The sequence below is a fragment of the Emys orbicularis genome, chromosome 4 (assembly GCF_028017835.1).
Source record: "Emys orbicularis isolate rEmyOrb1 chromosome 4, rEmyOrb1.hap1, whole genome shotgun sequence".
Taxonomy (NCBI): Eukaryota; Metazoa; Chordata; order Testudines; family Emydidae; genus Emys; species Emys orbicularis.
Window position 1 is genome coordinate 131,823,255 of NC_088686.1, and position 13,676 is coordinate 131,836,930.

The 13,676-nt window shown below is 54.2% G+C and overlaps 1 protein-coding gene across 1 annotated transcript in view; it reads right to left on the reverse strand.

Moving 5' to 3' along the window:
- LGR6 (leucine rich repeat containing G protein-coupled receptor 6) overlaps positions 1 to 13,676 on the reverse strand; it is a 212,203-nt gene that overhangs the window by 49,576 nt on the left and 148,951 nt on the right. Inside the window, exon 6 of the mRNA XM_065403144.1 lies at positions 13,464 to 13,535. Within this exon, the coding sequence (XP_065259216.1) occupies positions 13,464 to 13,535 (72 nt within the window). The remainder of the gene's footprint in view (positions 1 to 13,463; positions 13,536 to 13,676) is intronic.

Here is a 13,676-nt window from a genome sequence, read left to right on the forward strand (position 1 = left end):
GCTGCCGTGGCTACCTGGGTTGGCCAAAGCCTCCTCCTGGCTCAGGGGAGGGAGAAGTGACCTTCCTGGTTTTGCCAGGTCTGCATTCAGCATCTGTACATCACCCACTACATGAGCTGGGTGCTCTCTGCTGGGTGGTGGGCGGCTTTCTCCTTACAGCCCCAGCTGGGAAAGGGGATACCATGCCCACCCTGTCTGATGGGAAGATGCCGACACACCATCCCGTTCCCATCCTCCCCAGCACTGTACGAGTTGAGTTCCACGTAAGGAATAAATGATACAGGCCTCACAGGAGGGTGTTATGTCCACGATCAAGGGCTTTACAGAACCAAATTGGCCTGCCAAGCGTTGTGGGGAATGGCGTGCGAGAGACATTATAATAAAAATACCACTTCTCTTCGCCGAGCTCCAAGACACCAGCTCCAGACGCCGCAATTGGACTTTGAAGGCGATCGTGTCTGCTCCTTTAGTTACAATCAAAACCACTTAAAGGTCACCCCTCTGCGCCCCCGCCATCCGCTGGAGCCATAGCGAGCTGGGTGGGACATTATTTATTATTAATTTTATAGAGAGCCTCTATAATCATATTTGCAAGATCTCAACCAACCCTGTTGTTTACTTAGAAATAAAATTAAATTGACATCAGCACAGCCCTTATGTCAGACGGTAACTGCCAGGGTGATTTGAAACTGACGATGCGCAGCCTGGAACTATTAATCACTTAAAATAGGCCAGAAAAGGAGGACGGGGGGAAACACAAGATAAGTGAAACTCAATTTTCTGCCTGTTAGAGGCTATTAGTGGTTCCACAAAGAAAGCCAAAACCGAAAATTATATGGAACTATAAATTCTTCCATAAGCCACAAAACACCACAAATTTGCAGCTAATAAACCTGCTGATGGAATAAGATTAGAAACTGGAGGTGAGATGTTTGCTGGCTATTTCAGTCCCACTGCAAAGTCCAGGATGTCACTAGAACTCCCCAGGAGACTCAATTAATGCGACTCCAGACACGCTTCTAGGGAGTTATGGTGGCGTGTGCACCTAATTGGCAGCTAACCAGACTGCGGGCAAATTGGGTTACCAGTGGTGCTTGCGGCCCTGGTTATGGTGAGCAACTCAAGCATCACTAATTCATAGATTTAAAGCCTGAAGGGCCCATTATGATCATCTGCATAGCACAGGTGAGAGAATCTCATCTGCATCAAGCCCATAGCTTCCGGCTGAGCTTTTAAAGAGAGACACCCAATCCTGATCCAAAGAGTGAATTAAGTAAGATTAGGATGCCAGCACGGGTGGTCTTCCCACACCGCATGCTGGCAAGCATCAGCAAGGCTATGCTGATACAGTGCAGAGACGTCTAGTTAAAGGTGTAGTCAGTGCCACTGCTCCATAGGCTTTAGAAAAACACAAGGGCTCCCTTCAAAATGCCCAGGCATTGTCCTTGTTACAATGGGACTATACACTGAACTGACTGCGGGTTCAGGGCCTATGCTCATTTCACAGAGGCCACCAAACCAACATCTGATGACAGCAACTTTGGGTCGCAAGCGGCCACAGCCAGAGTTGAACTGGCAACCCGGAAGTAGCCCATTCCTGGACCATCCAGGCCCATTAAACCACCAGCAATGATGATGATTTCATATTTATGTTGTGGTAGCATCTAGAGGCCACAGCTAGTTTGGGCACCATGGTGCCAGGTGGTGAGCGACAGTCATAAGAACATAAGAACGGCCACACTGGGTCAGACCAAAGGTCCATCTAACCCAGTATCCTGTCTTCCGACAGTGGCCAATGCCAGGTGCCCCAGAGGGAATGAACAGAACACGTAATCATCAAGTGACCTCTCTCCTGTCACCCATTCCCAGCTTCTGGCAAATAGAGGCTAGGGACACCATCCATGTCCATCCTGGCTAATAGCAATTGATGGACCTATCCTCCATGAACTTCTCTAGTTCTTTTTTGGAACTTGCTGGCTAAAGGACAAGATGTAACAGGTGCGTGAGATAAACCCAGAGGGTCAGGGTGGGAAATAGGGTAAAATAAAAAATTGGCTGTTGCCAGGTCACAGCCGGGGGGAACGGGACCAGCAATCACAGCCCATCCCTGCTGAGCCATTACTGAAGTCTTACATGTGCACTGGGGAAGAGGTGAGTTTATCCCCTATTGGCACCAACAAATGCTTGGTGCTACGCAAGACACAGAATGAAGGCTGCACTGGGAGGTGCTTTAGCATGTGCCGTCTGGTCTGGCTCCCTGCTTGTGGAAGAAGCGAGTCTGCAGGGGGAGAACTGTGGCTGTTTCTCACCTGTGCAAATGCTTTTCCCTCTAGGCAGAACGCAGCAAACCCCTGGCAGAGAAAGCACTCAGCGTCTGGCTTTGGGGAAAGCTGGTCAGAGCTCCCCAGAGCCAGCTTTTTGGCTAGTATGGAGCATTTCTTCCATCCAGGCATTTATTCTTACCAGCCTTGCTTGGCAACAGCCCCATCTTTGCCTCGCGTACAGTGTTTGCGTCACTGTCCAGGGGTTTACACAGGATTAAAACTTATACTGGAGGGGGAAGGCATCTGTCTGTAGCTCCTGCCTTATCCATCTCCAGCTGCCAGTCCCTCTCTAGCAGGGCTCTGTTCCCTATTTAGAGATGTAGCAGTGCCCAGAATGTGTCTGCTCCAACCAGTGTTTCTGTCTGTTCTGTAACAGATGAAGGTACGGAATTAAATATGTTTTCAATTCCAACTGATTTATTTAACAAGCTGGACATAAGCCTTTGAGAGGCGGGCTCTCGTGGGGGGTCCCGCAGACACAAGCACATAGCACTTACAAGACACACAGGAAATTGACCGCAAAGCACAAAGCAATGGGGACCTCGGTGATTCAGCTCGCAGACTATAACCGTGTGGCGAATGATGGGGGCTGGGCAATGCTCAAATGCCAAGCTCAAAGCCCGACGGCCTGTTGGTCATTTGTGAAATGAGTTAGGGGCCAGGGGGGCTCATACTAACCCCTGTTTGTGCACATTACTAAAGAGCTGCACCCTGCACTCTGCTCAGGAGAGGAAGGTCAGGGCTGGATCGGCAGTGGGGGCTGCAGGTTGGGATTGAGGGGTGGGTGTGCATGCAGAATCCTGAGCTAGAGGGGGCTGTGGGGCAGGACGGAGACACTGGCAGAGCTGTGCATGAGGAGCCCAGGACTAGGCTAGCAGGGGGCTGTGATTTGCGACTGAGGGGCCTTGGCAGAGTTGTGTGTGGGGAACCCAGGCCAGGGAGAAAAGAGGGGGCTGCAGCGTGGGACTGAGGGATGTGGGCAGAGTTGGAGGGAGGGAGGCAAGACTGGAGTAGCAGGGAGATTGACGCTCAGGAGCAAGGTGCGTGGGCAGAGCTGCGGGTGCAATGGGAGATGCATGGTGGAACCTGTCTGCCCACAGCCTGCCTCGCTCTGGCCTGCGCTGACTCTTCCTACCTTTCATCGGGCACCGATTCACGCTCACATGTTCGGGGAACAGAGGGCTCATTCCTCCAGCGCGAGCAGCTGCCCTGAGTCAGCCACTTGTTGGCAGGCAGCGCTGAGGCCATCAGGGCTGGAGGGGAATTCCAGCAAGATGAAGCATAGGGGACAACGAGCCATGTCAGAGCAGCTCTGAGAACGAAGGGCATCTTTGGGGAGGTTGTTGGCCTTGGTCCGGTCATTATGAGCTCAGCAGCTGGAGAGCTGGGAGGCTGGGATGGGGTAACGCTGGGGGATGGATGGAATAACACTGGGGAGTTGGGGATGAAGGGATGGGGCAATGCTGGGGAGATGGGGGGATGGGATGGGGTCACACATGGGGGTGGGATGATGTAAGGGAGTTGGAGGGGATGGGACGGTAATGCTGGGGAGTTGGGGGGATGGGACCGGGCAAGGCTGTGGAGTTGGGGAGATGGGACAGGGGTCACACTGGGGAGGTGGCAGGGGGACAGGATGGGGTTCCTCCGGACCAAAGGGGGAAAGAAATAGCAATGAGGGTGAGCAGTTACCCCTCGGGATGGGGATCATCATCCTGAACCCCCACATGGAACATCTCCACCAGCAGGACCAGCTCAGGGTGGAACACATGACCCAGTGGGCCAAGCTTACTGTCTCCAGCGCTACTTGTGCCCTGTGGGGTTCTCTTTGTTCCCAGTCCCCAAATATTGCATCTGCCTTGGGGGCATATTCCAGAGCAAAGTGAAACCGGGGCGTAGCCCAGGTCCCTCTGAGGGGACAAAGGGGCCTCGCCAAAGATCCCGAGGCAGGAGAGGTGTTAACGGCCCTTGATTAGTGAAGCCAGAGGCTCAGTCTGTGCCCTCAGATATGTGCACATGCCAGGCCGGAAGCAAAGGGCCCATGGAAATCAGAGACGGGTCATGTGGCAGGGCAGGAGCGCTCCCGATGCTACAGTGCATTCTCCGGTTGGCTTCCCCGGCTCCCACTCTTGTTATTAGTGGTTATTTACACAGCCCCCAGTGCGCTGTGCCCGGCAGACAGTGGCCCTGAAGACTCACCCTGTACCAGTGGAAGGGAACTCCCTGACAGGTGGCCTGTCTCCCTGACTCTGCTTGCATTTCCCCTTTCTCTACGTCACCCTATGCCCCCAAACTGCCCTGCTGCTAACAACCCCTCTCCAGCTGCACCCACGACAGAGCGGATCACTAAGCCAAAGTCTTTGTCAGGGGCCATGGGAGGTGAGTGCTTCACTTTTCTGGGTGCTCCAATTGCGAGGCCCTCCAGGACTGATTGTCAGGAAGTGCTGAGCTCCCACAGCTCAACCTGGACCTGACGAGGGCGCTCAGCACCTCTGAAAATGAGGCAGGAGCTGTCTCAAGTTGAGGTTGTGACAGATCTGTCATTAACGTGCAATAGCCTAGAGAAACCTTACGGGCTTTTGCCCGAGGAATACACGTGCTTGCAAAGGATGCACTGTGTGGTGACTTATAACTGGCACAACTACACTGCATACCAGCTGAGGGCAGAAGTGAAGTAGACCTGCTTAGGCCGACTGTCTTGTGCAGGGAATAACCCAGCGAAGGCAGGGAGCTCTTTAGCCTAGAGATACCCTGGTCAGAAGGGAGAGAGATCTGTGGGTCTCCACCACAGAAAGCTGTGCACAGCCCACAGATTTTGACTGCATGTCGCAGGGATCCTGATTGTGCAGCGGACACTCTAGTGCTAGACGAACTAGGCAGCTGCCTAGGGTGGCAGGTTTCTGGGAGAAGCAATTTTGTTTTTGAATGCTCTGCTGGCGAAACTGAGGGGAGAATGAGAATATAGCTGCTAATGAGTGCTGGGAAATGTAGTATCTGAGAGGTCAGCGCATGCTCCCCACCGCTATGTGCTGGAAATCTGCACATGCCCAGGGACCGGGGCATGGAGGGTTAGGCACACTGAAGTTTTGCAGACTGTCTACAGCTGCATCTGCCGACTGTGCACGGCCCAGGCATTCCGACTGTGCATGGCCCAGGGGTCGCAACTGTGCACGACCCAGGGGTCCTGATTGTGTATGACCCAGGGATCCAGACTGTGCACGGCCCAGGCATTCCGACTGTGCATGGCCCAAGGATTATGACTGTGCACAGCCCAGGGGTCCCAAGTGTGCACGGCCCAGGCATTCCCATACACCACTGGGGAAGGCAAATTCTGCTCTAGTGCCTGGGCATCCTTTGGCGAACGGCTTCTCCCAGATAGCGACAAGTGCCCCATGTTCCTGAAAGGGTTAAGTCAACCCTGTGGGGGTCTCAGCTGGAAGATTCCCAGCTTCCTCCTTCCTGCTTTTGTGGCCCAGGGCACATTCCCCGCCCCCCCCCCCCGAAAATCTAAACATTCAGCGGCATCAGTAGGTTCCAGCCCTGCTCTCTGCATTTCCAAAGCCCGTCTAATTACCCACATAATGGGAGCAGCGCGTTGTGAAAGTCTGCGGTGAGGGCACTTCCTGTGAGGCAAGGTTAGGCAGATCTGACGCCTGGGGCCAGCGGGTTTGGGATCAGCCCTTTCGGGAGACGTTTTTAATTTATGAACGTTTTTTTTTTTTAAATAAAAAGGCTTTTAAACAAGGGAAGGTTTGTTCCCTCCAAGTGATTTATCTCCCATCTGTGATTAGAGGAGGAAGTGTCAGGGACTGGGGAGCTGCAGAGATGGGGAATATGCAGGTCACCCCAGGCAGGCGGGATGAAGCCTGATCGCAGGGCGTTGTGTACACTGCCCCGTGCTCCACGTTGGGTGGGAACCACTGATTCAAAGCGCTGGAGAGGCACACACAAGTCCCCGGCTGTAGGGGTGCTGTATTCTCCAAACCAGTGAGGAGTCCTGGGTCCAGGAAAGACCTCAGCATCCTGGGGCTCGCATGGAGGCACTGGTGGTATGATCAGGCCTGGGGATACGGCAGGAATGGGGCAGTTACTTAATGCATGATTCTCTGTGGCCTTCTATGGATGGGTGAAGGGACAGCTCCACCACCAGTCCTGCAAAGCACTGCACAGTCCATGCTAGCGGGTGAAGGGAAGTGTGCTTCAACGAGGGACCGGCCTGTGTGTGTACGTGGGGGCGGGGAATGTGTGTGTGTTGGTGTGTGTGCATGGGGATGCATAGGATGTGTTTGCATGTGGTGTACAGGGTGTATAGGGCGCATGTGCGGTTGTTGGTGTTCGTGTGTAGGGTGTGTGTGTGTGTGTGTGATGCATAGGGTGAGTGTGCATGTGTTGGTGTTTGTGGGTGTGTGTCTGTAAGGGGGATCAGAGAGCAGCTCAGGCCAAAGGCGTGGCTGTTGGTCACGTTCCCTTTTAGCTATGGCCTGGGGCCCTCTTCTCCCGCCCCAGTTCTGCAGGGGGCTGCCATCTCCACCCACAGGCCTCCAGGGTGCAGTAGGCTGGGGGCCGCTGCCTCCCCCAGTTTTACCACAGTCGGTGGGGGTGGTACCAGTCCCTCTCCCCCAGCCACGACTCAGGCGCTCCCCAGGCAGCTCCGGGGGCGTCTGGGAGTACTGTAGCTTATTTGCTACCTTTCCCTCCAGTGATTTAGCTGCAGGATCTGCAGAAGCCGGTGAGATTGTAGCAGAAACGCTCCGAATCCTGCCCCTGAGTGTGCCTCACATACAGAGATGCTGGATGTCTATGCCGAAGGGCAGGAAAGAAGCAGCCATAACTCCACCCCTCGCTCACCTCCCTGCTGGGAGGGTCCTTCCTCACTTCCCCCTCCCCTGTCTCTTTATCCCCCTCTTCTCTCTTCAGGTCTACTGAGATCCGTAGGCTGGGCCCATCACCCTGGCATCTGATCCCCTCCCAGAGCTGCCTCTCCCAGCTACACAGAAGAGTCCATCCCTCTCCACACCAGTCGCTGCCTTTTCTCCCATTCTGCCTCTGATTTTCTTGCCTCTCCTTTGCCTGGAAGCGGCCTCCCCATCCCCTCTTCGCTCCCCTCCTTTCCCCTCTCTCCTGCGAATCCATGCCCCATCTCTGCTCTTCCTGCCCTCTTTGTTCCCTGCAGCCCCAGGGCACTGCCTGCTCCCCAGCCTTCTTCACCCCCCTCTCTCTTAGGTCAGTTCTGTAGCCCTTCGACAGTGCTCTGCAAACACCCATTGAGAACTATCCTTCCTTCCTGCTCTCTGCTCCACTACTCTATTGCCCTGCATTTCCCCTCCCTGCTAAGCCCCCCCTTCCCTTTTCTGTCCAGTAAGCTCATCCCTCCCCCAGGTGAGCCATGGCACCTGACACCGCTCTGCTGGAGTAACCTACCCCTTCCCCTCCCTTTGCCTGCCGGGTCTATTTCCAGAGTGAGCTCTTTGGAGCAGTGCAACAGGGCCCCGATCTCAGCCGGCCCTCAGGCCGGCCTGCATCACCAGCCATAACGCACAGCAAGGTGCGCACAGCCACTGCCCGGTTTGCAGTGTAAAGCGAGCTGGGAGCTGAGGGAGGCCCATGACAATCTTAGAATATCAGGGTTGGAAGGGACCTCAGGAGGTCATCTAGTCCAACCCCCTGCTCAAAGCAGGACCAATACCCAGACAGATTTTTGCCCCAGATCCCTAAGTGGCCCCCTCAAAGATTGAACTCACAACCCTGGGTTTAACAGGCCAATGCTCAAATCACTGAGCTCCGCAGGCCCGTGGGCACACCAGAGCCAAGCCCCTTTCCCTGTCAGACGGTGCTGTTCGAGGGCTCCAGCCAAAGCCAATTTTCAGTTGAGAGGCATCCAAGTTCGCAGACATGCTGGAATCCCTGCTATGCCACCCACCTCCCCTATTAGCATATCAGAGGCCCTGCCGGCTTGCTGAAACCCGTCTCCTTGCCAGGATGGGACGGGAACCGGCACCCCGGGCCACAAACGCCCCTTCTTGAAGCTTTGGCATAAGAAGCTTTGTCTTCTCTGTGGCAAAATCATAACAGGATGGAGGCAAAAATCTCTCCCCTCCCTCAGCTGCCCTCCTCCCTGGGGCTTTTGCAATGTGGGCTCCGGTGAAGAACAATGAGTCCCCGTGGAAACAAGAGACCCTTCCCTTGCTCTGGGGTGGGGGGGATGGGCAGCTGCAGAATTGGGCTGGGGGATTGAAACTTGAGTTAACGTGTGTGCGTCGCCCCGGCGCTGTACGGTTTGTGTTTTACAGCCCCAAACGCGGTACATTCTGAGGTACGTTTTACAAGGCCAACGGGACTCGCTACACAGGCTAACGCTGTGGCTGGCATCTTGGCTTTTGACATTCCTCACTTCTGCTCTTTCTAAAGCTCGTGGTTTTCCTTAGCGCCACTTGGCTCCTTCCTTTCACCTCTTGCCAGCTCAACCCAAAGCCTCCTGCCCTACGGTTCTGCCCTCTCCTCTCACCATAACACAACCTTGCCTTTGCAGGGGAAGCTACCAGCTGCTTGCTTTCACCCTCTGGTGTTCCTATTGTGGTTCGCTGTTTTCTTAGTAACTCTTGCCCAGCTTTTTGTCATTAAAGGAGGCTTCTTTTGCTCTTTACTCAGCAGTTATACCATGCAGAAAATACACAGCCCCGTGTTTACTAATGGTACACAATATATATGCCAGGCCTAACTACAGCTTCTAGAACACAGTGAGCACCATTAGAGGGCTCACAACCTATTTAAAGGAATACTACCCTTTTTTCATACTCACGCCAAAGGTGCTATATAAAGAATGTGTCACATAAGGTCTCTTGAGCGCTGCGATTTACCCCCAGTCTCCTTGGGAGTCTTAGCAGACACGCCTCACTGGGTTTCTCCAAGAGGCTTGGAACGGATGCCAAACCACATGAGAGATAGAGGTTTTATCTTCCCTCCTGTTATCTTGCATGAGAGATGTCTAAATAATGAAGATTTGGGCTAGCCAGAGGGGGAAATACCCTTCTAGTAAGCGGCTCACATGAAAGTAATAACTGGAGATAGACCAACATCAGAGTAGCAAGGCTGTGGGGCAAACGTTTTCACCTAGCCGGTTTCTCCTGCCACGTTTTGGTGTCTGCGCCTTCCTGAGCAGCTGGGATAGGGGGGTCTGCTGCTCCACCATGCCATTTGCACACCCCTTGTGAAGGGGGCAATGCATGGCTGCCCTGGCTCTGTGGGGCACTACTCATTAGGCTGGCAGAGGAGGGGAGCTCACAACCCCGCTTTCTCTTTCCCTCTTTCCAGGTGCTTAGCGCAGCAGTCTCTGCCCAAAGGGAGTTCTCACTGTGATCCGTCTGTGCACAGATTGGGCACGTAGAGGAGAATTCCTGACTGCCCCCGGCTCCGAGCTGCGGAGGGACTGCACAGAGCAATCGGAGCCATTTCTCTCTTGAATCTAAAACAGGGCTTCTCAAACTTCACTGCACTGCGACCCCCTTCTGACAACAAAAGTTACGACACGACCCCAGGAGGGGGGACCGAAGCCTGAACCTGCCCGAGTCCCACCACCCCAGGTGGTGGAGGTGGGGAGGAGGAGCATGGCAAAGCCAAAGCCTGAGCCTCACCACCCTGGGTGGGGAAGGGCTCAAAACCGAAGCCCAAGGGCTTCAGCCCCCACCAGGGGGCCTGTAACCTGAGCCCTGCCGCCCAGGGCTGAATCCCTTGGGCTTTGGCTTGGGCCCCAAGCCCCAGCAAGTCTAAGCCATCCCTGATGACCCCAGTAAAATGGGGTCGCGACCCACTATGGGGCCCCAACCCACAGTTTGAGAACTGCTGATTTAAAAGATCTGATTGTATTTTACAAAGTACAATCCCTCTCCCTGCCTATCCTGGCCAATCCAGCTGTCTAGACGTGGTGGGGAATCTCCAGCTCTGGGAGCTGGGTAACTAGCTCCCATCAGTGCCTTTGAAAACCCCACCCAAAATGTCTTTACCCCTGCTGAGCTTTAGAAGTAATAGCCATAACAACAGGGCACATGGCTCCATATCCGCAATGGAATAAAACACACCTCTTGGAAACACCAGAGCAGATTTTGCTCTGAGCAACACCCTGGCCATCTCATTGACTTCACTAGTGTTACACCCATAAAATAACTGGGAGCAGAATTTGGCCCATGAAATACTGAAGAATAGGTTAAATACCACATGTGAGATTAGCAAAATATCCCGAGCCTGTACTGGAGGCAAGAGGAAGAAGTTTAAAGGAGGCATCCAAAGGGGAGGCAGTGTGGTCTAGTGGCCAGACCACAGAACGCTCCTACAGCACCCCACAGCGCAAGGGGCGGGCTCCCACTGCTACACCCCTTTTGTGGAGTGCAGCGCCAGCGCCAATCAACCAGCCCTGCCCTTTGGGGGACAAAGTGTGCCCCCCAGTGGTGCACTCAAGAACTGCGATTGCAACAGGGAAGGGGCGTGCATGGGCGGAAGCTCTGGGCACACTCCTTATCCTCACTCCTGCGCACCCCAGGTAGGCGCCTGGAAGAAAGGAGGAGACGCAACAAGGGGGCTCCTTGGATCAGTTGACAAAGCAACAAATCTCTAGCTGCAGAGGTGGTGCCTGACTGGTAATTCCCTGGGGGGGCAGGAGATGAGGGAGACAAAGAGAGGGATCCCCCAGCTGTGGGGAAGGACAGTTTGGGGAGCTTGCTCAGCCTAGTCCCATGCTGCACCTGTTTTTGGGGCTCTGCACAAGGGAGGGGGCAGAAAGCCAGCTGGGCTGGGTTACTCCAGGTTGGCCTGAGCAGGAGGCTGGTGTAACGTATGCCGCTGTCACGTGGTTCCTAGGGGATCTGTGCCAGCAGGGAGTGCCCCTCTCCCATCTCCACTGGCTACTTTACAGCTAGACTCTGTCCCCATGGCGCTGCCTGAAGGGAGATGGGAATCTGGAGCAACGCACGTGCCAGTCCAAGAAAAGGTGTCACCTGGGGCTTGAAACGAATCCGGACAATGAAATAGCTGGAGCTGGCTGACCAGTGGGCAGCTCTTGGCCATTTATGCGAGATGCCTTGATGCCTCCACCATGTAATCATCACAGCAAACTACCCTGGCTTTGCATGCCACACACACAAACCCCAGACAGTGGGAAATGAGCTGTACGCACAGAGATTTCTCTTCTCCCAGCTGGTCTCCGTTTCTTTCCCCCTCTGTTTTACACTGGATGTTATGTTTTGGGGCGAGGGAGGGTTGGGGAGGCTGTAATCCATGAAGGTTCCATCTGGTCTACACTGACATCATCCAAGCAAACAGTTGAACACAAAGAACTGCCACAAGCAGACCCTAGGCCGGGCTGGTGATCAGACGCCATGGTGAGGGACACACATGGAACACTCAGACAGCAGAGACGTCACGTTGACGGCGGCCTCCCCTCACCCCATGTGCGACTCGGCTTCTTTTCACTGATCTGTAATGTGCCTGTCTTAAAATCTAACCAAGCCTCTCTTTTTCTCGGTACGCGCCCACCGCCATGGTAACCGAGTGCCTCGTGGTTCCATTATAAGTACACATAGACACCTCCAGTGGCAATCCGGAGGAGACCCCCTCCTCCTCCCAAGCCACCAGTACCAAAGTCTAACACCCTCCTCCCTGTTCTGGGTGCCTCGGGCTCTGTCGGTCCAAATGCAAGGGAGAGTACGTTTCCTGAGACTGCCCTGCCCCCAGCCCTCTGGGAAGCACACCTAGGGATCACGGCCCAGCTCCTCAAAGGTATTTAGGCCCCAATGGGAGTTAGGCACCTAAATACCTTTGATGATCTGGGCCCAGCAGTTTGCCTGCAGTATCTGAGCAGCTTCTCGCTGAGCACAGAACAGGCCGTGTCTCTCTGAGCGACACTTTTATGACAGGACACGTCGTCTCTCTGTTTATTCCCATCCCCTTCTTCTTTCGTTGGGTTCTGCCCAAGGCCAGCACAGAGGGAGAAGTTTCTGTGCAACTGAGGGCAAGAAGCCGCCTGCTCAGACATTTTGGAGCCTGGATTTATTTGCTTGTTTGTTTGTTTTTCACATTAAACCCGGGCCGTTCACAGGGCAGCCGCATACACTCCTCCTGGGCGAGGCTTTTCGCTCTCTCCTGCAGTTCAGCAACCAGGACTGGTAGCTAGGAGCAGTCCTGTTTTCTGATGGAGTTCCTGTCCTACAGCAGATCCACGCCTGACTTACAAGAATCTTGGAGTCTAGGCTAATCCTAGCCTGCCTGCAGGACAGACTGTACCGGAGAATTTGTCTGTTTCGTCATCATTATTATTAATAAGAATCATGGTTATTACAATAGTGGCTAGGGACCAACCAAGAACAGGGCTCCGTTGTGCTAGATATTGTACAGACAGCCCAAAAGTCAGTCCTTGAAGTGGTTTGGGTGGCATAAAATGCTTGTAAAATACCTTGGCCAAGATTTTTCAGACCCGGCCACTGATTTTTTAACCAGCCTTCATTTTTGGGTGTCCAGCTTGAGAGCCCTTAGAAGGCCCTGATTTCCAGATGGTGGGAGAGTGAGCAGAGATGGCACATGAGATGGCACAGAGTTGGGTGGCTGAGGCTGACGACTGGTGAAAAGTTAGGTGCATACTCGGGGGGCAGTGATGGGATAAGAGACCAGGGCAGAGCAGCAGATCATGATAAAGGTCATCATGCTGTACCCCTGTGGGGGTGTAGCCAGTGTGTTTAGGGGCCTGGTCTGGCTCCCCAACCTGGTTAGCAGCTGTATGCATGCCAGGCCCTGAAGTTTGTGGGGGAATAGTGGAGCTGGAGAGCAGCTAACAGGCTATGAGACTGGGTGGAATTGCTCAGTCTCAAAGCACTTTCCTCCAGGGGCTGCCGTTACAAGAAGGAAGCAAAATAACATAACACGAAGCAGCAAACAGGCTGCAAAACACGCCAGCTCCTTCCAGTAACCCCATGTTTAATTGGAACGCCCATCCAAGGCACACTCCCCATCCCCCATGCACCTGAGCTGCGCTTAGCCCCTGGGCCTGGCCTGGATACACACAGCACCCATGTTGGCTCCGCTGCTAGCAAGCTGGCAGGGATCCAGAGAAGAGAAAACGGGCATTATTCCCTGCCGAAGAAAAAACGGGCCACTCACAGAGTTTCCAGGCTGTGCAGCCCTTCAAAGCTGTTGATCCCCAGGCTCTGGATCCGGTTGTTGTGCAGGTGCCTGCAGAGAAAACGGAGATGTTTAAATGGGGCCGAACTCAACTGGCCTTTCTCCAGCAGCCCCTGAGCGGTGAAGGCGCAGGGGCACTGGGAGAGCTGAGTGCTGCTTCGCGCACGAAGGGCACGGGGGCAGGAAATGCAC